Raw genomic sequence first — 25,702 nt, forward strand, 5'->3', positions numbered from 1 at the left:
TGCGCGCTGCGCGGGGGTGTAACCTGAGAGCTTTCGCTACAAAGTCCCAGCGCCTGTTGCTGAAGCCGACAGAAGGCGCAGGCGGCCGGGATCTGAGCGTGCCCGCCTGGAGTGGCTCCCAGCCTGCCAAGACGCGGGCGCGGAGGCTGGATCTGTCTTCCTCTCGCATGGGACAGCGCAGCTAGAGAGGGCGAGGAGCTGCAGCAGCGTTCCCTTCTCCCGCCGGTTTCCCAGGGAGGGATGGAGCCCGGGCGCAGCGCCCCGCAGCACGGAGCGGTGGGTCGATGCTGAGGCGGCAGGAGGAGGTGAGCTGCTGGGGATCGGGGCGGGGACGAGAGCCTGGATCCCAGAGAGCAAGGCGGGCGGCTGGTGCTGAGCAATGCTGGTGGCTGGTACCGAGCTCCGGGCACCTGGTCCTCCGAGACCCAGGAGGCTCCCCTGGGTGTGGCGGGGCGAAGATCTGCCTTCCCGCGGCGGGGCAGGAGGTGGACTTTGACCGGGAGGGTCTGTAAATCTGTTACCAGCCTGTGCGAGCGCGCAGAACCTCTTTGTTACTCGGTTTAAAGATTAAACTGCCCTCGGGAGCCCATCGCTGGGCACGGCTCCCTCTGCTCGTACGCGCGCACCCCGTCCAGCCAGTCCCCTGAAAACGCACCCCGGCTATGCAGCCCGCCGGTGGCATTCAGACGAGCGCGTCCCGCCCGCGCGCGCTTCCCCCTGCCTGCGGCAGCACTTCCAAGCGCAGTTCGAAATCCTGCTCCAGCTCCGAAGCTCGCTTCTGATTTCGCCGGGGCTGAGGCTGCAATCCCATCCACACTTCCCTGGGAGTAAGCCCCGTTGACTATAATGGGGCTTACTTCTGAGTAGACAGGCATAGGATTGGGCTCTGGATCTACACTCCTATCCACACTTCCCTGGGAGTAAGCTCCATTGACTACAATGGAACTTACTTCTGAGTAGGCAGGCATAGGCTTGGGCTCTGAACCCGCCTTCTCTTTACCCGGCCGGCCAGGCGCTGCACTTCGCATGCACTCACGTACCAACGCGAGCCCGTGCGCACACACGTGTCTTCCGGACCTGGGTACAGTGCAAGAAATCAGTTGCTCTCCCTCTTTGCTCTACGATCACCTGCCATCGCGCAGTCTCCTCGGACTCCCTCTGGGCTCAGCAAACACTCTTTCCTGCAGCTTCTGTTCTGCACGCGGCAGCCGCTGAAGCACCTCGGAGGGATGCCTGGAGCTGAGATTTGCCCCAGAAGAGGACTGTTGCTGGAGTGGGCCTGCACTTTGGGGGTGGCAGGAGAATTCCCGGTTGGATCCTGGTGTTGATCCAAGGGGGCTTCTGTTTGCAGGCTGCAGCACCCTTCCGCCCAGGTGGATTTGGAGCATAAAGAGCTCGAGCTTGGAATGAGACCTCAGCCCCCCTGTTGCAGCTCTGTGATCTTCTAAGCTGGGAATTGGAAAGCACCCAGGAGCTGAGTTGACGGAGTCTTGCCAGCATCTCAGAACTTTGCTTGCTTGCATGTATTGAGGAGCATCTCTGGTTGTGAGAAGCAAATATTTTGAACTGATTGGCAAATGAATGGCCTGCTCCTCTCACTGCCAGCCCCCTCTTTCCAAAGGGAATGTCTGGCAGGCTGCATTGACTGCAGGACCAGAAGTCTTAAAAACATACCCCCCCCCCCACAAAAGAGTGATCTGTTGACAGTGGTATGTGGTAATGGTCTTAGGAGAAATGTCAGGGCTTCAATCCTTTGCACACTTACCTGAACACTAGACCAGGGGTCTCCAGACCCCGGCCCAGGGGCCAGATGCGGCCTCTGGTGCTCTAAGAGCATCTGGCACCGTTGACCAAACACAACCAAAGCTGTGCTTGAGAGGTGGGGGGACAGGGGTCCATTTAAGTGTGAGCTTTATTTCTGTAGTGTATGGAGAAATCCTGGAAATTTGAGTCCGTTTATTCATCCATCCAAGTTCCATCTTTAATGTATTTAAATTTTATATTTAAATTTTTTACCTGGCCCTTGACACTGTGCCAGGTATTTGATGTGGCCCTTGGGTTTAAAAGTTTAGAGACCCCTTCACTAGACCAAAAGAAAAGCCATTCTGCATCAGGCCAAAGGCCCAGGTAGGCCAGCATACCATCTCCCACAAGGGCCTGCTACTTGCCTCTGGAAGACTCACAAGCAGAGGAGGAAGGCCTGATTCTCTCCTGCCCTTGCTCTCCTGCAAAGGTTATTCAGAGGCATACTGCTGCTGGACCCAGAAATGATTTATAGGCATGATGCCTACTAGCCACTGATAGACCTATTCTCTTTGAAAATTGTCCCATCTTTTTTAAAGCCATCCAAGCAAGTGGCCTCCACCACAACTTATGGCAATGAATTCCACATACTAATTATGTACTGTGCTCATCCACCGTTCAGTTTCATTGAATGACTCCTGGCTCCAGCATTGTGAATGAGGGAGAAAAGCTTCTTTCTCTCTCTACTCTCTCCACACCAGGCGTAATTTTATATCTTTATCACATCCTCTCTAATATTACCTTTTTTCCAAATTAAAAGACTCCAAAAGCCATCATCTTATGTTGTAAGGAGGGTGCTTCACCTCTCTAACAATTTTGTTGCCCTCTTTTGCGCCTTTTCCTTTGCAATCTGGGAATAAGGTCACTTGAACATGGTGAGACTTACTTATGAGTAACTGTGCAGAGGATTGCACTGTAAGTGAGGGGAAACTCAGAGGATGAAAAAATAACCATCTCTCTACTCCTTTAGTTTAGAGTTTGAGGACCCAACTGGGAGCCAAAGGATAAGAAGAAAGTACAATAGGATGGCGTCCCTGTTGTGTGGCCTTCTTCAGTTCCTGGCAGTGGCAACAACATGTGCTTGGCCAGCTGCTTCCACAGAAGGAACCATGGAACCAGGTGAGAGAAAGCAGAGAGGAGCCCAGGTATTGGGGCCTCCTCCTTATAATTTAAACAGCATTTCTAATCTGCACAGTATTTTATAATCTATCCCTATATCACAAGAGTGTAGTAATGCTGATCAGTGTTATTCACAGTTGGGACACAGCAGTTTGTCAAGGCCACACAATGATAGAGACCAAACCTAAAATCATTCCTCCTGATTCACAGAGTCTATTAGCCTGCACTAGTTCTGGGTTATGATAGCTGTAGTCATTCAGTGTGTTACAAGTCTATCCTCTAATTTGCTAACACAACCTGTCTGCACGTAAGCAACACAATGATTGTTGATGGGGTGTGTACAGCTGGTATAATACAGATATTATACAAAGAGTGTTCACTTGGGCTTTTGTTTTGTACTCCAGTTTACAGAAATCTCCTGATTCCAACAAGGGTTATTGCGCCACAAGACAAAACTTAAAAGACACATTTTCTTAAAACTGTAGAGATAAGCGCAGATTCCATTCAAACATCTGTGCCAGGAGAGAGGGAAGATTTTTCATAGTAACTAGTCTGTGTGATCCATCTTGATATGACCTTATTTCTGATTGTCTGTCATGGGCATTTCCTTCATATCTATTCCCCGGTTGCAACCGGGGTATTTCTTCGGTCTCTTTCTTCCTGTCCCCTGGTTGTGACTTGAGTTTGCCCTGTTCCCCCTCAGTGGCAACTTCAGAATGAAGTCAGGTATACCTCAGCTAAGCAGACATATGTTGATTTGTGTGCAACTGCAAGAATTTATTTATTGTGCACTTGCTAAAGTGCATTTGTCAGATTTGGTGTTTGTCAGAAACTCTCGCAGTAGCTCTAGTTATGGACCCTTTGCTATGGAACCAAATGCTGTAAATATATTTGGGACAGGCTCATGATTCTGGTGGTTATCAGATAGAATGTTCTACTGACCCTACAAAGTTTCGAGTTTGTGGAGTTGCTTAAGTTATTTGGACAATATGGTTTGCTGACTTTTGAAGACCTCCAGAGAACAAGTTAGGGCGCAATCTTAACCCCTTATGTCAGTGCTTTCCAGCACCGACATAAGGACAATGCAGCTCTGAGATAAGAGAACAAACATTCCCTTACTTTGAGGAGGCATCTGTGAGTGCCACCCAACTGCAGGATGCAGCACAGGTCCCATTGGCACAGCTATGCCAGTGCTGGAAAGCACTGACATAAGGGGTTAGGACTGCGCCCTTGGTTGTTCTCCAGAGAACATGCTGGGGCTGCTGATACTTTTGTATGGTTTTGTGTTTTCAAGATCCCCTGGAAGGGAAAGGGTAAATTGCCAGGTGCTTGGCACCATCATTCATGCCTGATAAAAGATATTTCTTCCAGGGTTGGCCCATCCTTTGAGCAGAATGGTACATTTGTTATTTGTGCCAACCAGCTGCTTGTGTACCCTGCTGCTGTTGTCACCCTGATCAATGTAATTCACAACCACAACCACATACCCATCTTCTGGACTTCTACTTTTTGAGAACTGGACTTTTGAGAACTTCTGGATTTTTGAGAAAGCAGGTGTGAGGGCATTGAAGTTTGTTCATTGTATTCTTCTCTTGGGAGTCATCACCCATGCTCAAAAGAAAGGCAAAGCTCTGGAACTCAAATGCCTATGCTTTCCACTGAAATCTTGGTACACAGGTAATGTTAGAGGAAAAAGAATCTAAGGGCCCAACTCTATCCAGTGCTGATGCAGTCTTGTCAATGAGGCATGCAGTGAATCCTCTGGGGCAGTAGTCATAGAGATCTCCTCAAGTTAAGGGAATGTTTATTCCCTTAGCTTGGGGCTTGCACCTGCATCAGTGCTGGAAAGTTGGACAGGATTAGGCCTTAATTGTCTATCACAGGGCTTTTCAAACTGGAGCGTCGCGATGCCCCAGCCTGCGGGCCCTGGCCCCTGCCCCCTTAAGGGACAGGGGCAGCCTGGAGGCAGGGAGGAGGCAGCGGCGCGATCCCCAGGATCTACTTTAACTACTGCGGGGAGCCCTGCTGCAGGTTGCCCAGAAGGCTGCCTCCCCCCTCCCACCCATGCAAGAACTTAGTGGCTCTCAAACTCTCCCAGAGAGTTTGAGAACCACTGGTCTATTGGAAGGGTACAAGATATGTTGACCAACTACATTCATTGGTGCTTGGCATGGCTGCTTCACACTGGATGCATTGACACTGGAGATCTATTCCAAAGAAAAGATGTTGGATGGGAGGCAGTAGGTTTGTCAGACTGTTGGGACAGATCTGAACTCTATAATAAATTCAGTCAGAATTTCCTCAGGGTGATTTGAACAAGGGACAGAGAAGATGGCAACTTGGCAATTGGGACCTCCAGTTTTATTTTTCCAACTGTGTTCGGTATGCAGGCAGTATGCAGTATGTGTTTTGCAGGCTGTCTCTCTCTGAAGAGCCACTCTGGAAACAGTCACTGGTTAATGTGTTGGCCGCTTGGGCTTTTAATCAAATGGGTTCCATATCTGTAAAGCTCACCCCAGAGGTGGGGGCCACCTTCCGTTCCAATCAGAATTGTTTTCTCAGACTGAAGCCATATTCATATAAAACTCTTGAATTACCTCTGGCAATTACTTTAAGTGCTTCTGTAGTAAAGAACAGCTGTAGGGTACATATCCCCCAGCACATTAACATATTTCCAGGGTCAAGGATGAAGGCAGGCAAGCATGATGATACTAACACTTGTGAGGCCACATTAGTTGCTGATTCAAATCCTGCCAGCCCCACCTAATTACTCAGGAAGGCCCATAAATTGGAAGGAGATGCTCCTAGTTTGAGAATTCTCTTAGAATTCCCATGTACCATCTAAACAGCCCAGAAGTCCTTCAAATTTGTCAAATATGGCTGCTTTCTATGAAGATGGCTTGTTTATACAGGAAGCACAGTGAGCTAGTAGAGTGGGCTAGCCACCAGATGGTGGGTGGGGTGCTTTTTAAATCAGTTCCCCCCCCCCCACACACACATAAAATATTCTCTGTAATTTTTTTTTTTAAAGGCAGCCCCAGCACATCAGAGAAACTGTAGCCCAGCCTGCTTCTATTGTGCTACATTTATTACAGGGAAGATTGGGGGGGGGGGCTTTGATTTTCTTTTTTTACACAAGAGAGCATTCAAAAATGTGATCCACTCTCCTGCAGTTTAAAGTGGTGTAGTGAGTCCATTCTGTTGCCTCAGGTGCCTGCTGCTTCATTCTGCTTTGTGTGTAGATCAGGCATTAGACATGGGGTGTGAGGAGTGGGGAGAAGAATGATTTGGACTACATAGTTTTTAGGAGTACTCTGAGGAAAGAGCCTGTTTCCCCATTATCACACTTTCATGGCAAGAAAAACTTGCTTTTTATAGTTTGATCCAGTCATTTTCAACCACTGTGCACACATTTCAGCACACTTTGGGTCCCTGGTGTGCCCTGGGAATTTGGGAGAGGGTCATTTATTAATAGGGCCATTGGGGGATGTGATCCACCCCATTGGCAGCACAGTGTGCCTTGTCAGTTATCAAAAAACTGATGGTGTGCTTTGACCATTTTAGGCCCAAATCCTAACCAACTTTTCAATGCAGTTGGGTGACACTCATGGAGGCCTCCTCAAAGTAAGGGAATGTTTGTTCCCTTACCTCGGAGTTGCATTGCCCTTATATCGGTGCTGGAAAGTGGGTTAGGATTATGCCCTCAGTGCCTTGCCAGTGTTATGTGAGATGAAAAAGGTTGAAAATAGCTGATTTAATCACTTTGTGCATCCCAGATTGGAATGGAAAAGTAGGATATACTTTTTGAAAGAAAACTGTACTTTAATAGTTTCTCATCAAGGGCCAAAGAGGTAGAGAGACTGGTCCCCAGAGTAATTCCCTCTCCATTAAGGGAGGGTGTTAACTGGGATGCCTAGTACCAGTAAAGCTTAGAATGTGAAGACTTATTGGTGGTTCTGCTGGTGTGAGCAGGGGGAAAGGGGGAGCTGGCACGGCTCCCACAAACCCATCTGATGGTGGAGGAGGATGGGTCACCAAAGCAATTATAGTTCAAATCCAGGTTAGACAAACAGGGAGGCGGGAAGTGATGGAGTCAGCTGAGTGTGAAACCTCTCACTCCCACTCATGCCAGGGGGGAGGAAGGAGGGGAAAGCCTTGAGTGCATCGGAAGAGTTGGGACAGCCTGAGAAATGACTCGGGATGAAAAGAGAAGAAGGGGAAATGGGCAGTGCTGGTGATGAAGGTCGGAATCCAAGATCAGAAGCTTGCCCTTTTGCCACTCAGCAAGAATTTTGCCCTACTGGGAATAATAAGAGAGGCTCCTTATCTGATTCTCAGCCCTTCCGTCTCCCCTCCCCAACCTGCTGAGGCAGAGCCGGAGCTAATAACAGAGCCATCCCCTGAAAGGGGCCTGGCCCCTATTGTACACCAGGGGCAGGGAGAGCACGGGAAAGGAGCAGTGTGGCTGGGACAATGGCGACTGGGGGAGGGGCAGTGGTCACAGGCTTCCTGACATGTTCATTTTGGAATCTGTCAAAATAGTCACTCTTGGCTGGGAGAGTGACCACTCAATCGAGAGCCCCCACAGAGAGACCAAGCAGGGAAGGGGGCAGCTGAGCAGAGAAGTCATGCTTCAGTGTCCATGGGGATTCTTTCTCCTGTCCGGGACTGGCAGGAGATTGGCTTTGATGACATCATTGCTCCATAGAACAAGAAGCAAAGAAGGGAGTTCAGGACAAAGGCGCTTGTGAACAGGGTTCAGAGGATCACAAGGAGGCAGTGTGGTGTGTTTGCAGGGCCGGGATTGTGACGTATTTTCTCTTAACCTGTAGTTCCTGGTGTTGATGATTCCTAGCTATTACTTGGAAATTCCATGCTTTGGGTACATGTCTGACAAAAGAAACCACATAAGCCCCAGTCTTGAATATATCTCCTCCTCAGGCACCACTTCCCTTCATAAGATAACTATTTGTGAAGTCTATGTACCATCTTTCACTTGTGCAAATAGTATCACACCTATTGCCAGTCCCTCCCTATTTACAAATGCTGCATTCTAAGAGGAAAATGTTCCCAGCTGAGCCATCCTGCTCAGTCACCTCCAGCCCTTCTCTGCTGAAACAGTCAGTCTGAAGTGTTTCCTTATAAAGTTGCCAGTGGGGCTGGAGGAAGAGAGCCCCTCACACATTAGTCCTTTGTGTGAATCTCTCCTTCACCCCTTTATTGTTCCGGAAAATTTGTTGCATCAGGGCTATTAAAAATGCTCCACAGTGGCAATGTAAAATTTCTAGAAACGATGAAGCCAAGTCAGGATTTTTTTTTTTTTTCTGGGAACAAACCAATTTTTGAGAAAAATTAAAATTATGCAATACTAACTCTCTTAGTAAAAAACCTAAATGTATAGCACTACTTTAAGGAAATGAAATATAGTACAGTTATGTGTAACTTAGCACCTACACTTGCATTTTTGGTATGTTTATGAAATGCTTTCATTCTGTTAAAAAATTTTTGCAAATATGCATGGTGTCAGAGCTCGGGTGGGGAGCTACTGCACCCTGATGTGCTTGCTTACAAGCATATCATTTTGCCAGTAGGCGGAAAAATAAAACAGAAACTGTAAATTGAAACCAACATTATTGTGGTAAAGAAAAGGTTTTCTTACCATGGCTTACAAATAATATTTAGACTTCCAACGTTGTACAGAAATAGAAGAAACCTATTTTCAGAATAAAACTTGGACTATAAACATCCCCATAATGTAAATAAGGACGAGCATTAAACTGGGGTATTCAGTTCATTCATAATACTATTGAAGAGTTATTTTATCATAAATTGCTGTCTTGTGGACATTTATCTAGGAGTCAGTGCCATTGAACTCAGTGGGATGTTTCAGAACTGAGTTGCAGAAAGTACCACAGTAAGAGAAGACAGATAAAATCAGCTATTCTTATTTTTATATATATAAACAAGTGTTGCTTGTTTAGAAATCAAATGTAATTAATTAAAATGTTATTGATAGTATAATATAATAGTGGTATGTTATTGCCACTACCTAACATTATGACAATTGAGGCAAGAAATTTGCAGCTGTGTGAATTGATTCTGTAGCAATATTATTTCGAGAAACACTAAGGGCCCAATCTTATCCAACTTTCCTGATGCAGCCATGCCAACAGGGTGTGTGCTGCATCCTGCCGTGGAGGAGGGGACAATCCCAGAGGCTTCCTCAAGATAAGGGAATGTTTCCTTACCTTATAGCTACATTGTAGCTGGATAAGATTGAGCCCTAATACTCTGTAAAAGGATTACACTTTCAGTTTCCCCCAGTATTTCAGTGTGTATGATTATAGGAGTGGGGAATTAAATATTTCCCCCCCCCAGTATTCCCTCCCCCACCCCACCTTTCTTCTCTAGAGCAAGTTGTTGTTCTGTTGTTCATTTTGATCCAACCAGCGATCCAAACTGAATCTCCTTCTGAGCGGTTATCCATTTTGAGGACAATAAAGATTCACATACAGGATTTCATTTTAATTGGGGCCTTTCTTCAAGGCTGGCACTTAGTCCCAGAACAGATGCAATGGAGCTTTCTAAAACGAGGAAAGAGGCACATGGCCCGTTTGGTAAGCAACTGGTTAGTTGTTCTTTGCCATAGACAAACTAGAAGCCTATGAGAGCCAAAGCATTATTGATAAATCTCACCGATGCCACCCATTCCCAGATATGTTTACTCCCATCCCGAACCTTTACAGGAGAAAGTTCTGTCACTTAACCCATCATGCAGTCATGTCTTCCAGAGGTCCAGGGAGAAAGTGACGTTTGTGTACTATTGTCTTCTTATACCCTTTGGGATCTGCGTGGGGTAGAATCCCTGCTTTGTGGCTAGTGTGCTCCCCTTGTATCCAGGAGTACTTGTGTTATTGAGGTTAAGCAGTGTTCTTTTTTCTCCTTGCCACCCTCGCTGTGTGGCGAGTATTCCACCGCCCTTTGGCGAGGACAAGGAGAGGATCCTCAACCTGTCTCTGTCTCTCAGCTGAGTAGGAGGAGAGGGGATAATTGTTGCAGTCGCACTGAGCTTCACAGGGCAAAGCACCCTAACAGGAAAGATGCCTGCTCACTTCTTCAGCTCCACGCAGTCTTTCCCTCTTGAGTTTTGGGGAGAGCTGCTCATTTTAGTCCTGGATGGCAAAGGGAAGCACCTCACCCATTCATGGGCCAATCACCTGCTTCCCTCCCAGCTTCAGGGGAGTTGGAGGGAGGGTGGGGATATTTCATAGCACAAAGTAAAGGACTATCAGCCCAATCCTAACAATTTTCAAGCATGCAGTTGCAATACAGTTCCCTTACCTTGAGGAGACTTCTGTGTCTGCCCTCTCACAGCAGAATGCAGTGCCCATCCCATTGGCATGACTGTATCAGTGCTGGAAGGACTGTAAGATTGTAATTATATGCACAGTCATCTGGTAGTAAACCCTATTGAGCACAGTGGGGCTTATTTCTGAGTAAACATGCGTAAGATTATTCTGAAGAGGAGGGCGAGGGTTCTGGCGATTATACATTTTGTCTTTGGTAAACAAATCCAGTCCAAATTTATGGACTTTGGGTGTATATGCACAGTTTTGCTAATGCCCTAAGACTGCAATGCTGTATACACTTAACTGGGTGTGAGTCCCATTCAACTTAGTGAGACTCACTTTGTAGTAAACGTGCATAGGACTGTGCTGTAAGTGAGCTAACTGTATTGTTCTTGGAATGTGCTCTTTCTGTGTTGAACAGAAATGTTTGATAGCCACATGTTGGAAGGAGAGGAGGAACATCTGCTATTAGATCCAGGTAGTCTGCTGAAGCTCTACTGCAGTGCCAACCATAGCCTTCTAATCACGTGGTACAAGGAAGCCAAGCAGCTTTTCCCAAGTGGGCGTATCCACATGCAGCAGAGCATGCTAGAGATTGCTGAAGTCACTTATGAAGACTCTGGGTTCTATTCATGCCGGGCACGGAGCACTGGGGACATTCTGCGCAACTTTACCATCTCGGTTGTGGGTAAGAATAAAGACTAGCAACAGGCCTTGGTACTCCTACCTCTCTTCACAACACCTCCTGTTGGAAGAGGCCTCATGTGAAGTAGCCATGAGACTTTCCCACACACTGCCTCGCTTCCATAGTGCTCCCTATTGAAATCAGTGAGGATTAATGTAGCTTAGAGCTCCCCTATAAGCCAACATAGGGGAAAAAGAAGGATGGTAGTAACCAGGAGTCTCCCCTTCTCCTTCTGAATTCCTGTCTGATAGCCTCTTGCTTGCTGTCCCATAGACCCTCTTTTAAGGGGAAAAAACTGGTGTTGTGTAGTTGCCAGAAGCTACCATGATAACCAGCATTCATTTCATGTCTCTTGGGTGCTTTGGATGGTACTACAAAGAGTCACCTTTTGCCATTTTGGTTTCAGATTCACTGGCGTCTGGCGATGATGATGAAGACAGTGATGTGGACAGTGCCCGTGTGGATTCAAATGAGGAGCCCATACATACCCGGCGAGGTCAGTCCCATATCTGGTTGAACTGCAGTGGGCCCTTGGTGCTGCCACTGAGCCGGGGCTGGAAGCAAGGAAGGGCTATTTGAAACTGCTACGCAAAGTAGCTGTACATCTCTGCTTTTCCCACCCTCCTTCTCTACAGAAATTCTGTTAGGCCCAGAAGGGTTTAACACCAGTTTTCTTCAGTCTAGTAGCAGGAACCTGTGCTGGACCATCTCTCCTGGAGGTCCACAGTTGCCTGGTTTATAAAAATTGTACTTCTCCATGTCATCATCCATTGTGGCATTCTAGGTGACTACATGATGTGTAGGCTTGTGACCTTTAGATGTCCCTTATTCTGTTGGCATTCCCTTTTTCTGAGAGCATTTCAAGCCCCTCCCCCAACCATCTACAGTGCAAAACCTACCCTTATCTTTCAGATTTTAAATATTCCATAAAACTTTGTTACAAATTGGGATTGATTTTGAAATGTCTTCCTCAGCACCCTACTGGACACACCCACATCGAATGGACAAGAAGTTGCATGCTGTCCCAGCAGGAAATACAGTCAAGTTCCGCTGCCCAGCATCAGGGAGCCCCAACCCAACTATCCGCTGGCTGAAGAATGGGCGGGAATTCAGAGGGGAGCACCGTATTGGCGGGATCAGAGTAAGAGCACAGGCCCCTTATGATTGATTGCTTCCTCACCTTTTCTCTTTTTCATCTACCTCAGGGGTGCCCAAACCCCGGTCCTGGGGCCACTTGCAGCCCTCTAGGCCTCTCAATGCAGTCCTCAGGGAGCCCCCAGTCTCCAATGAGCCTCTGGCCCTATGGAGATTTGTTGGAGCCTGCACTGGCACAATGCAACTGCTCTCAGCATGAGGGCGACTGTTTGACCTCTCATGTGAGCTGTGGGATGAGGGCTTCCTCCACTGCTTCCTGTTTCACAACTGTGATGCAGTAGTGGCAGCAAATGAAAGGCCAGCCTTGCTTTGTGCAAGGCCTTTTATAGGCCTTGAGCTATTTCACGACCTTCATTCATTCATATAAGTTCATCTTTAATATATTCATTTGTGTAAACTTATGTAAATTTATTCAAATTTTAAATGTAAATTATTTTTTCCCCGGCCCCCAACACAGTGTCAGAGAGATGATGTGGCCCTTCTGCCTAAAACTTTGGACGTCCCTGATTTACCTGATTAGGCTGAGACCTCAGCTGCCTTACAAACTACGTTTTATGAGCTGGAGTGATGAGCAGGGGGTGATGCCATACAAAATGCTTAGAAGAGGCAGAGCCCATTTCTACTGAAACCAAATGTCACCTTGGTAGTCCCAGCCTTGTGTGTGTCGGGGGGGGGGGGTATGGCTCTCCGGCCAGAAGCTATCAGGTCTTATCTGCTAAGTCCTTACTGTATTCCTGATCCCAATCCCCTTTTATTCTTTTTTATCCTAGGTTTGTCAGATCAATATTTCCCAGTTGTGAGATAATTTCAGATAGAAGCAATTCTTCTATCTGAAATTAGGGACAGTCTGGAAGAAAGGAACTGTCCTTTAAAATAAGGGACATCTGCTAACCTTAGTTTGTTTCTTCGCCTCTTGCAGCTGCGGCATCAACACTGGAGTTTGGTTATGGAAAGTGTAGTACCCTCAGACCGAGGGAACTACACTTGCCTGGTTGAGAACAAGTTTGGCAGTATCCGCTACAGCTACTTTCTGGATGTACTAGGTGAGATGAGCTTCCTCTACCCCAAGCATAGGACTTTGCTTCTGAGCCCTATAGCAAGTAATGAAAAGACAACCATAATGGGTTGTTCCTGGCTAGCCTGAAAAGCTCCTAGTTCGTTTGCTCACAAATGCTTCTGAGTTTGTACGGGATGCCAGACCCCAGTCCCAGCCAGCCAGTTTTCTGTGGGAAGGCCCATCATTCTGACCTCAGGCTTCTGAGGGAAGAAAAATACTCTGAACCTCTACCAACTTCAAAGGAAGCTGGAGATCTCCTGGGCCATAAAGTCAGATGAAATTAATTAACCCTGTCTGGATCTCTAGGCCTAGCTCTAAGCCTTTGCTCCCTTATCTCTCAGCCCCTCATTATCTGTCTTCTCTGGGCTTACTTGTAATCACCGGAAAGACACTCTGGAGCCAGTACTGGGTGGGAGCTGAGCTTATAGCACTAAGTAATATCAGAAGCATAGCTATGTCTGCTGGGGAAAGAGGAGATGGGGAAGAAATTAAGATCCTACCAGGCTTTAGATCAGGACTGCATATCCTGCTGTGGCAGGGAATTTTGGAAGGAGAGTGCTCTTTTTGGCAACGGGGAAACTACTTCTCAAAGTCACTATGTATCTGCAGTCCTGGCATGCTATTAAACCGTTATCTGTTCCATGGTTAGAAACAAGAAATAACTTTTAAAGAACTTTGCTTTAAAAATTTTTGCCTTATGCTAACGATAATAATATGGCACAAGTGTGGCCCCTGAAACATTGGGGGGGGGGGAAATGGCAAGTTCACTGTGTGAGATAGTCTGAGAAGCACTGCTGTAGAGCATGCTTTTCCCCTGTGGGGAACTTGGCACATTCTTCAACTGTGTTGAACAACATTTTCCCTGCTCTGTTTCTGGCAGAGAGATCCCCACACAGGCCGATCCTGCAAGCCGGGCTGCCTGCCAATACCACAGCCGTGGTGGGCCGGGATGTGGAGTTCTTTTGCAAGGTGTACAGTGATGCCCAGCCACACATACAATGGCTCAAACACATTGAAGTGAATGGCAGCAGCTATGGCCCAGATGGAGTGCCCTATGTGCAAGTACTTAAGGTAACGAAACCAATTTGGGGAGGTAAAAGGATGGAAAGCTGTGGAACATGTTGCTCAGTGATACCTATAATAGTGGCAATGCTCAGCAGTCTCCTCTTAGCGACCATCTGGGACTCTAATCCACAACTAGTTTTCCTGAAAGACAGACTTTGAAAAGGGGGTGAAAGAGTCAACCTCTACCCCTGCCAGAAAGTTCTATCCTCAGAAATGCCACTTTCTCTACATCTATTTTGTTTTCCACCTCCAGACTGGCAACAGGGCAAGGGGTGGGGTATGTGTAGTGTCACCATTCAGAGGGGTAGATTTGCCCCAAAAGCCCTAAATTCCTGACCCCCATAATCTGGAGAGTTAAGGACACATAAATATGTGCCTATTACCAGTATTAAGAGTTGCACACTTAGCAGTGTGCCAATGTATAAAAGCAGCTGGTGTAGCATAGTGCTAAGAGACTGAGCTGTAGCTATGAAACTTGCTTCTGCCACAGACTCCCTAGGCAGCTAGGGAACAGGCAACCTGTTCCCCAGCTGCAATATGGAGATAATAATATATACCTGACTGGATAGTTATAAAGATTACAATAGTCCTACATGTGAAGCAGTTTTGAATATTCAGAAGTGCTATGCAAATGCTAAGCATTATTCAATAAGAAATTTTGAACAACATTCTTCAAATAAAACTACGTATATAAGTAGTTACTGTGTTGATCTCAAAGAGTCCAAAGATTGTTACAGTGACACACCTTCAACTGTCCCAACTTTGTTGTTGATATAGGCTCTATGTGCAAAATACAATACACCTTGGGCCCAATCCTGTGGTGCTGATGGAACTAGCATTCCACCAGCAGAAGGCCCTTTCCATTGACACTGCAGATGCAGTGTTGGCACACACAACTCAGCGGCCAGTGTGAATGTCTGGCAATGGCCTGTGTGCATCACCAGAGCACCCAACAACTGCCAGAGGATGTACATTGGTGGTCAGTGGGTGGGGAGGGGAAGTAACAGGGCATTTCAGGGGAGAAGCCAGGTTGCATGTCTGGGATGGGAGAGAGTGGATCCAGTGGCAGTCAATCACACTGGCTCTTGTCCCTTATTTTTCTGCATGCCCCACCCCCTGGCTAGTGTAGGTCTGAGAAGATCTAATAATAATAATAATAATAATAATAATAATAATAATTAATAACAGGTATTTATATACCGCCTTTCTTGGTCTTTATTCAAGACTTTATTCAAGGCGGTTTACATAGGCAGGCTTTATTTAAATCCCTTATTCAATAGGGATTTTTACAATTTGAAAGTAGGTTCTTTCTTTCAAGAACCACTACATTCAGGTGTTTCATTCCGATCTGGCTTCACATTCTGGCCTCCATTCTCCCATGCTCAGAGCAGATGGAATAGCTTGGCTTCAGCTTGTCAGTTGCTTCAAGGTTGCATGGTGCTGGTGGCCTCGAACTGGCGACCTTGTGGATGTTATCTTCAGGCAGACGGAGGCTCTACCCTCTAGACCAGACCTCCTGCCCTATAGGCCATCAGGGGGGCTTTGCAGTGGAGAGGGGAAAATATTTTCTCTTATTTCCTGCAGGCCTCCTGATCATCCCTCCATCCCACCATATCATGCAGTGTACGCCTCCCATGGCGTGGTGGGGGATAGAATTGGGTAACTTGTTTGGTATCATCACTGTATCAAGATGTTCTCTAGAAGATTCCCCTAGAAGCAGTGAAATTTAGTAACAACTATGAAGCACTTAACTAGAATATACTCACCAGAGAGCTGGACATGTGAGCCTTATCAGGCATATTTGGGACATACACCAGAGCTGATAGATATATTGGCAGCAAGCAAGATATTCCCCTTTTACAGAGAAGTTTGGATAACACTTGTGTCATCTGGAGCTAATACTTCTCTCTCTTTCTTCCACCACTCCCCATTTATCTTGGCAGACAGCTGATATTAACAGCTCAGAGGTGGAAGTTCTATACCTGCGCAATGTCTCCATGGAAGATGCTGGCGAATACACATGCCTGGCAGGGAATTCCATTGGCCTGTCCTACCAATCAGCCTGGCTTACTGTGCTACTAGGTGAGGAAGAGCACAAGCTCCCAGAGCAAGAACTGTTGAGATAGTTAGGGGCAAGCTGGCATTCATGGTAGAATGTTAGAGTCTATTGTGGTTTTGCAAATCTCTGAAAGCATCATGGGCTCACTTGCTGTAAACACCAGACCAATTAACATATACAATGTAAAACAAAACAGTAATAACAATATTGCTGCCATGTACAAAAGAAAATCATAATATGTAAAAGAAAAATGCTGCACTCTTCCACAGTTTATAAATCCTCATAAAATCATATATCTGCTTTGTATACGTACAGCCAAAGTGTAGTGCCTTTAAGTCCCCTTGATTTTATGAAGAGTGACTTACAGCCACAACCATATGCACTCTTACCTGGAAGTAAGTGGTACTAAACAAAATGCTACTTCCTTCTGAGTAAATATGCATATTATTGTGCTGAAATGTATGTGCTTTAGTTTCATTGAAATAATTGGTACTTAAAAGTGTTTCAGTTCAGCTAGTTCATGTTCATTGTATGGTTCACCATTAATTTGTCCGTGTATATCAAGATGTTCACAAACTGGATTCAGAATCCACTTGTAATATACACCTCTTCTAGGATGTTGGTCTTTAACCTGGTAGGATGTACATCTTAATTGCAACATTTGGAGAGAAGATTGTCAATGGTCCAAACATAATCTTGATAAAGTCATTGACATGTTATCTGTACTACGACGTATTTGAAATCTCTTAGGACAAATAACTTCTTCCTCTTAGAGATCTAATAACATACAAGCTTAGTCACCCACCAAAAACAGGTATTTTACCTTTAATTAAAGTTATTAGAAACATTTAATCCTCATCAGCCTTTAGAAATCCACAGTGGGATTATGTTGGATCTCTTTTTGGGTTTGTGCAGCCATGAATCTATATTATAATAAAACAAGAACAATAAAGCGAGTAGAGCCTGAGAACCTCTTTACCCAGATCTACAAAATACTGAAGAGAACAACAACAAAACATTTTAAAGTGATTAGAGAAAAGAAAAGGAATTCTGTTGAGGCAAGTTGATGGTTAAAGTGTTGATCTAAGAACTGGGAGATCTGGGTTCAGTTTCCCACTCAGCCATAATGCTCATTTCAAGTGAGCCTGTCACTCTTGGCTTGTCCTACTTCACAGGGTTATTGTGAAGAGAAAAGGTGGGGGAATGGGCTCCTTGGAGAAAGGATAGGATATAAAGGCAACAAATAAATAAAATTGTTATTATATTTTCTAATACTTTTGAGAAAAAGAATATGGAACATAATCCAACCAAAGTTATATACTTTTTAGGCCCAATGTATTTCAACTGAAAATATATTATCATATTAACATTGTCAAAGTACTGAAAAGAGCCTGTGCAGCTTTGCCCTTTTGCTCCATCTTAGTTGCCCTGGGCCAAGTGCAATAGCGTTCACTGCTAGCAGTAGTGGTGAAAGCAGATTAACCTTGGATTCATGCTAACTGAAGATTCATTTGCTGTTTGCAGAAGAAGAGCAGCTTCAAGGGATGGATGCCCCTGAGATCAAGTACACCGATATCATTATCTACACATCAGGATCTTTGGCCATTGCTATGGCTGTTGTCATTGTTATCCTGTGCCGAATGCAAACCCAGCCAAGCAAACAGCCCCTGGAGCCCATGGCTGTACACAAACTCTCCAAATTTCCACTTATCCGGCAGGTATGTAACAAATTTCCACATACTGGCAGGTATGTAACAGAATCCCTGACCTTCCTGCTAAAGTGAGGCAGAATGATCAGAGTTGTTCCACTGTGGTGGTTTTCAAGAGCCCATCTTTGGTCAAGCATTTCTTACAGCCTCTTGAACAGAAATCAGTGGTGGGCAGCAAGGAAGCCTATGTTGAATGGAATAGGAAGAGCTCCAAAAAGACGGCCCCAAAATCACAGGGCTGTATTCAAAGGAAGTTAGTCATGACAGAGACACATCTGGAATTTACAACCCAGTCCCATGCATGCAGGATTGAGCCAGCTTGTGGAGGGGTCTGTGACACAGTTCCACTGTGGCTTCTGATGACACATACATCATGCCATTGGCAGCCATTTTAAGACTACTGCTGCAGTTGGCAGTAGAACAGAAAAACTGCCACTGGACCTGGGAAGGTGACTCTGCTGGCATTTGGGGCAAGGAAGAGGAGAAAAGGAAGGGAGACTGGGGCAGAACAGGAACAGAACAAGACCTAGAAGTAGGCAGTATTAGTGGCAGCTATACCACCGATATCCTAACCCCCCTTCCAGACCTCAGTTTGTCTTCCCGGTCCACTTGAATTCGTGCCAGCTAAACCACTGGCACAGGTTCTAGAAGACCTGTTCTGGCACTGGCTGCTTACACGGGTAAGGGAACAAAGGTTCCCTTGCCTTGAGGAGACCTCTGGGACTGCCCCCCTTGCAGGATGCAGCACATCCTTTGTATGTGCCAAGACCCACTTGGGACACATATCATTTTATCATTAGACCCTTCAAGCCTGTTTTCAAGCCTGTTCTAGCTCCATAACAAAGCAGTGTTCACGGGTCAATTTCATAAGCGCTTGTTGCTATTCCCACAGTTTTCACTGGAATCTAGCTCCTCAGGGAAGTCCACCACATCATTGATGCGCGTCACCCGCCTCTCATCAAGCTGCACACCAATGCTGGCTGGGGTCATGGAAGTAGAATTGCCGCTTGACTCAAAGTGGGAATTCCCACGTGACAGGTAAATCTGCGAGATGGAACGTGTGTTCGTCTGCATGTCCCTCTGAGGATGTTGAGCTGTACGAATGTTGTCTTGCATGACTCTCACTGAAGCAGCTGTCCAAGAAAAATTGCACTGTCTTCAAGAAACTCAATTTCAAGATGTGTATTTACTACTACACATGAGTAAATTGACCCAAATCTCCCTCTTCAGAACAGGATGTGTGGCATTCAGTAGTCCATTACACTCCCACTTTTGAGCAGGGCACTGTAGGAATGGAGGGTTCCTCAGGAAATAGAACTCACAGTAACTCGCTTTCTGAAGAACTTTCCATTTCTAGAGCAGCCTCACTAATGGAGAAGTATCTCCTTTCTAGAGTTTCCTGCTTGCAGGCAAGATGGAGAGTGGCCCCTCCATTACCAGCCCTGGAAGGCAGGTAAACCTGCCCCCAGCACTTTCTGACCCTTAAGGCCCAATCTTAACCAATTGTCCTGCACTGATGCAGCCTTCCCCATGGGGCATACACTACATCCTGCAGTAGGGGAGTAGTCACAAAGGTCTCCTCAAGGCAAGGGAATGTTTGTTCCCTTACCTTGGGGCTGCACTGCAGCTGCATTGGAACTGGAAAGTTGGATAGGATTGGGCCCTTAATGACCTTACAGAACTGCTTTGGTGTTGCTGAGAGAACTCTGTAAGGCAGTGTGTAACAGACCTCTGGTTCCTCAGAAATGGTCAATTATTTCCAAAATGTATTGAATTGAGGTTTGTTTAAATTGAAGGTTTTCTGTGGTGTGAACAGGATATGAGACCATGGGTGACATCTTCTTCAAAGACCAATTAATAAGCTGGCATTGTCCATCCTAAGTTTGTTTAGCTTTGCAACCTAGCAGCTAGGAGGACAGTCTGATATCAGAATACTTGGTGGGGAGGACAGTTCTGTTGCCTGTAGGTTCTTTTGGGAAGGAACTTCTTAAATCAAAACCCATGTAGAAAGCCTGAAAAGCCCTTACTAAGGATGCTGGAAGACATCATTCAAACCTGGATCAGATTTCTGTGGCTGCAGCCCTGAAAATACTATCTCCTTTTGTCCCATTCTCAGTACTTCTGCAGAGACTCTACATGCTCCTTGATACAACTTCCACGCATTCCACCAAATGTAATAGTCCCACTTAACCAAAGGCTTTCGTTTGAAGATGCTGTAATTACTGTGATGATGATATGAGATTGTCCTTTCAAGGTGACTTTTGTCCTCCCCCCTTCCAGGCTGGTGCTGGGCAAGCCACTAGGTGAGGGATGCTTTGGGCAGGTGGTGAGAGCAGAGGCCTATGGGATTGATCAGGAACGACCAGAACGCCCCATCACAGTTGCTGTCAAAATGCTCAAAGGTAATTGTTACTTACAGGGCTAAGACAGCCTGATTCATTGAGTTCCCCTCCCCCATTCTCGACTCTCAGCTCCAGCTTGGAGCCACATCCATCCAGCATCCATCCTTGTAGCCACAGTCACCTCTTTCCTTTGCCTCACTAGATAATGCCACTGACAAGGACTTGGCTGATCTCATCTCAGAAATGGAAATGATGAAACTGATGGACCAGCACAAGAATATCATTAATTTGTTGGGTGTTTGTACACAGGATGGTGAGTGATTTCAGTGCTGGGCTCCTGGGAGGCAGTGGCTGCTGGGTTCAATATGGGGGAAAAGAAGATACAAGGATGCATGGATGTAAGGGATCCAGAGTTACTCTGCCCATTGTGGAGCAAGGTTTGTGCTGCAATGGCAGTACATAGCGGGATAATAGTGGTGCTGTGAAAATCTTGAAATTATTATTATTATTATTGCTTTTCAACAAAACATTGACAAAAGCAGTTTACTGAGAAAATCAAATAACTAAATGACTCCCTGTCCCAAAAGGGCTCCAATCTAAAAAGATGCAAATATGCAGAGTTGGGAGCAGACATTATGCAGAATTTTGGAGGTTTTCACAAAGGATCACTTACAGCATCTTACCTGCAGGTCCTCTCTATGTGATTGTGGAGTTTGCTGCCAAGGGGAATTTGCGAGAGTACCTGCGTGCCCGTCGCCCTCCCACACCTGATTATACCTTTGATATTACCAAGATGCCTGAAGAGCAGCTGTCCTTTAAAGACTTGGTCTCTTGTGTCTACCAGGTGGCACGTGGCATGGAGTACCTGGAATCTAAGCGGGTAAGAACAACCTGACCAAACAGCTTTATTTCGTTGGTCTAGTAAGATCTTTTACTTAAGCAGAGGTGACTGGTGTCTAATGGCCACATGTCATCTGAACTGTTTATAAGTGCTGGTCAGTTGCTGAGTGTTAAATGCTGGCATATTAATGAGTCTCCTAAGCTTCTCTGAAGCTGTCAACCAGGCCTTTTCAGTGTGCCTTGGGTCTGGCATGGCATTGCTTGATGGCCAAGGAAGAATGGAAGGCTGCATGAACACCAAGTCTGGGCAGCACTAGTGAAATGAGATTGGAGGGCATAAGAGAGTTGTAGGAAAATCCTATTGACATTCATGGTGGGTCCTACAACATGCTACACCTGCACATGGCAGGGGCATTGAGCCAGAGTTCAGCTACAGAGAGTTCCCCAGTTTCTCAAATAGGATCCATCTCCCTTTTCTTGCAGTGCATTCACCGAGACCTGGCTGCCCGCAATGTCCTTGTGACCGAAGAGAATGTAATGAAAATTGCTGACTTTGGCCTAGCCCGTGGTGTTCACGACATAGACTACTACAAAAAAACCAGCAATGTGAGAAGCAGCTGATGGTTGTGGGGCCATGGGGAGTGGGAGGTCCAGAACTATCAGAGTGCTTAGGAAGTGCACAGCTGTGTGTGTGTATCTGTGCCTTTGTGAGTGTGTGCATGTACGGTTATGTGCTTGTGCTACTGTTTGTATCAGTGGAGAGAAGTTTTATTAGTGTCTGCTTTCAAAGTATCTGAAGTGATGTAGAAACCAGAAAATGAGAAAGGTTGAGAAGAATCTGTCGGAGGAGATGCATGCAGAACATGTTGAAGATCTTAATTTTAGTGAGTGGTAGAGAATAGAACTTGGAAGGGGAGCATCACCTTGTGAATGCAACAAAAAGCTAAGGGCATTTTCATTTCTTCCTGCAGGGCCGCTTGCCTGTAAAATGGATGGCGCCGGAGGCCCTGTTTGACAGGGTATACACACACCAGAGCGATGTGTAAGTGTAATTCAACAAGGTGTGATTAAGAGGTCTTATAATTGAATTGACCTGGACAGCTGTGCCTGGTGGATCAGCTGACTGTTACAAACCAGGGTGTGAATTCTGACCTCTAACAAAAGTCTTAGCACACGAAGAATAAATGGAGCCTATTTAACAATTTTCTAGCAGTCCTAGTGGACAAGCTTTAATTGTCACAGGAAAGCCAGAACAAAATGGCTCCTCTTATCTACTTGTGGCAAAGGCCACAATATAGAGAGTTCCTGTCTTCCTGTGCACTGGTCTGTCACCATGAAGAGTTCCACCGTGTGTATGTTCAATACATTCCTGATTGCCACTTCTGTGATCCCAAACTCATTCTGGTGAGATTCTGCTGTAGTTTTGGGCATTTCATTGTGGTGAGGTTTGTTTGTGACATTGGTTAGCTTTGGTATATTCATGCTAGTTCTTTTCTGGCTTTCTTACCTTCTTTCTACCCCCACCCCATCCCCAATTGTGCTTTAAGGTGGTCCTTTGGAATTCTGATGTGGGAGATCTTTACATTGGGTGGTTCCCCATATCCAGGCATTCCTGTGGAAGAACTCTTCAAACTCCTGCGAGAAGGTCACCGCATGGACAAGCCCTCCAATTGCACCCATGAGCTGTAAGTACCATAGGGCCTCCTCAGGGCTAGTTTAGCAATGGCACCTATGAGTGAAGACTGCAGTGAGACAGCAGCCTGAGGCTTCCTCTCCTGTTCCTGAATAGGTACATGATGATGAGGGAATGCTGGCATGCTGTGCCTTCTCAAAGACCTACCTTTAAGCAACTGGTGGAGGGATTGGATAAAGTCCTAGTTGCTGTCTCCGAAGAGGTAGGTTCAAGCCAGCAGGGTAGTGGTGTAACCACAGCTGTTTAAAAAGCTGAAGCAAAGAGAGAGTTTTTGAGTTGAAAGTCGTGGGGAGTGCCCTTGTGCATGCTGATGGTAGTGTTCTTTCTGTTTTCAGTATCTGGACCTGTCGATGCCCTTTGAACAGTATTCCCCGTCCTGCGAGGACACCACCAGCACCTGCTCCTCTGATGACTCAGTCTTCACCCATGACCCTCTGCCTAACACTCCTTGCCTCTTCGCATATCACAATGTGAGGACATGAGGGGAGGGGCAGGCCATGGAACCCAGGGAAGATGTTTTCCTGTTCCTAGAGGAAGTCACAGCTTGGGAACAGAAGTTCTCACATTGTCCCTGGTGGGGGAAAAAGAGCTGGGAGCTGCACAGCAAGGCCCAAGACTCTGCACCCCTAGCTTTGGAAGCCTGCTGGACAGAACCAACCAAAGGTTCCCTGGTGAGGACAGGAGACTTTCCTTGTAAATTCCTGCAGGTCCTCCCAGCACTCATGCTGGTGCTTCCATGCCCTGTGATCTCAGGCTCCTTCCAAGCTGTTGCTCTGGCTGAGCCTTGGATGCTTCCTGTCGGCTGAGAAGAAACTAGACCAGAGAAGCAGTGAGGAACCTAATCCAGGGAAGAGGAGCACTCACTACAACCTGGGACACCACACAACCCATGGCACTGTCTTCCCGCCTGCGGGGCACCCTGCTTGTTTGATGCTAGTCCCAATTTAATAATATTTTAAAGAAATTGCATTATTGGCAGGAGCCAGCCAGCTTTCTCAGGCCACCCTTTGTCATCTGAACACACAGCTGCAAGGACAGACAGCCTGCACAGGCATGAACCTTCCCTCCTGGCTCCTGTTGTCCCCTGTACATAACCCTAGAGATAAATATTTATGTACATATCATTTCTAATGCACATGAATTATCCACGCCCATAAATTATTTTTTTTGAATAGAGCCTCTTCCTGGAGGTTTTATTTTGCTCCTATTAAGGGCTGTGGCCTGGTTAAGACCCATATGCTGGGAAAATGGATCTTGACGCATCTTTCAAAGATATCTTTTGCATCTTCTATTTATAAGTTTAGAAAGGTAATTTGGACTACTTTGATCTCAGCTGGCATGGCTGTATCAGAGATATGTGAGGCCAAGTGGGTTACAATTACCACTCAAGTGGGCTTTTGTGTAGCTGGACACACACATGGAGCTAGAAACTCTCTCTGAGAACTTGTGAGCTGCTCTTTGACAGATAACCATGGTCTATGACAGGTGTTTTCCCTTCTTCCCCAGGAAGGAAGTTGGTTGATTAGTTAGACTCCTCTTTCAGCAACTGAATGTCCTTAATCTGACATCCAGCCTTCAGAATCATAGTCAAACCTTGAGCACATCTAAGAAAGGGATGTTAATCCTTGCAAGTTCACAAAGAGTTCGTTTACTGGAGAAATGAACAAGGGTATGAAGAGAATATAAGGGCACTACTTCTGAAGCAAATCTTCATCTATGGGTAATGGAGGTGGAAGCAAGCTTTGCTCTGTGGGAGAACTCTTGCAGTCTTTCACTGGCATCTGGCTCTGCCCAGGAGTGATCAGTGGTACAACAGAGGGGAGAGTGTGATGGTGGAGATACACAAAAGAATGAGGAGGCAAACTCAAAAAGTGAAGATTGTAAGTGTGGAATGTAATATGAAAATATATTTCTATAGGCACAATACATTTTGGCAACTGGCCTTCTGGAACACAAAGATCCCGCTCATATGGGTTCCCATGCAAGTTGGGATTCTTCTGACAAGACTAGAGAGAGCAGACTAGCTAGGATAGTCCCAACATGGGAATCCATGGTATTGGAGAACATTTCTTTCTGCCCTTAGAAGAAAGGACTTGCAGAAATATGTTGAACCTGTAGAGCATTTTGGTTGGTTTCTTTCACTGCTGGTCTGGATAGCCCCCTTTTCCCCTCAATGGTAGAGACATAATGTATAGATATATGCCAACTGATGGAGCCTCATCTGTTTGTGTGTCTGCATGTTAGGCAGGGGAAAAGATTTGAGCATGGAAAGGGGAGAGGGTGTGCGCACCTGTGCTGTCTGCTTTCATACACAGCATGGGCACCTGTACGTCTCCTGTAACATGGGGAAGGTGGGGGGGGGAGCAACGACAGAGCTTCCCAGGTCCTTCTTGGCTTGTTCATGCACAAAGCACTCCCTCATCTGTTTTGCATTAGCCACTGTTCCATTTAAGCCACCGTGAACTCCGCTACCAGCATCTCCCTGAAATTGATCCAGCAACTGGCTGTTCATTCAGAGCCTGGGAATCTATCTCGGGATACAGCAAAGCCCAGTGGGAATCCATCCCCCCCCCAAATATTTTTTCTCTAGCAATTGCTCCAAATGACATATCAAAAGGAGTCACAGAGTCCCCTGATACACCAAATCACTTTGTTTTTGCTTATTTGTGTCTCCAGAGGATCTGGCATGCCAGGAAGCTGGAGAAAGATATTTGGGGAAGCAGTTAACCATTTATTGCTTCCGATTTTGGCCTCTTCCATATGCAAATACCTAGTGGCTTCCCTCTCCTTCCTCCCGCCACAGTGCTATGCACAAAGCATGGGCTT

General features: G+C 46.1%; 1 protein-coding gene across 1 annotated transcript; it reads left to right on the forward strand.

Moving 5' to 3' along the window:
* On the forward strand, positions 1 to 24,052 carry FGFR4 (fibroblast growth factor receptor 4). The gene is made up of 18 exons (XM_066617938.1): positions 1 to 305; positions 2,774 to 2,922; positions 10,693 to 10,959; positions 11,363 to 11,452; positions 11,931 to 12,097; positions 13,031 to 13,154; positions 14,049 to 14,239; positions 16,177 to 16,315; positions 17,817 to 18,010; positions 18,894 to 19,039; positions 20,282 to 20,403; positions 20,546 to 20,656; positions 21,033 to 21,223; positions 21,667 to 21,789; positions 22,155 to 22,225; positions 22,731 to 22,868; positions 22,973 to 23,078; positions 23,212 to 24,052. The coding sequence occupies exons 2-18, from the start codon at positions 2,829 to 2,831 to the stop codon at positions 23,356 to 23,358; spliced, it is 2,421 nt and encodes an 806-aa protein (XP_066474035.1). The 5' UTR covers positions 1 to 305; positions 2,774 to 2,828; the 3' UTR covers positions 23,359 to 24,052.
* The last annotated feature ends 1,650 nt before the right edge of the window (positions 24,053 to 25,702 follow it).

Source organism: Tiliqua scincoides, chromosome 2 (assembly GCF_035046505.1).
Source record: "Tiliqua scincoides isolate rTilSci1 chromosome 2, rTilSci1.hap2, whole genome shotgun sequence".
NCBI lineage: Eukaryota > Metazoa > Chordata > Lepidosauria > Squamata > Scincidae > Tiliqua > Tiliqua scincoides.

Coding starts and splice junctions, on each gene's coding strand:
- FGFR4 (XM_066617938.1), top strand. CDS start 2,829: ATGGCGTCCCTGTTGTGTGGCCTTCTTCAGTTCCTGGCAGTGGCAACA. Junction 20,404..20,545: donor TGCTGTCAAAATGCTCAAAG/GTAATTGTTACT, acceptor TTGCCTCACTAG/ATAATGCCACTGACAAGGAC. Junction 20,657..21,032: donor GGGTGTTTGTACACAGGATG/GTGAGTGATTTC, acceptor TCTTACCTGCAG/GTCCTCTCTATGTGATTGTG.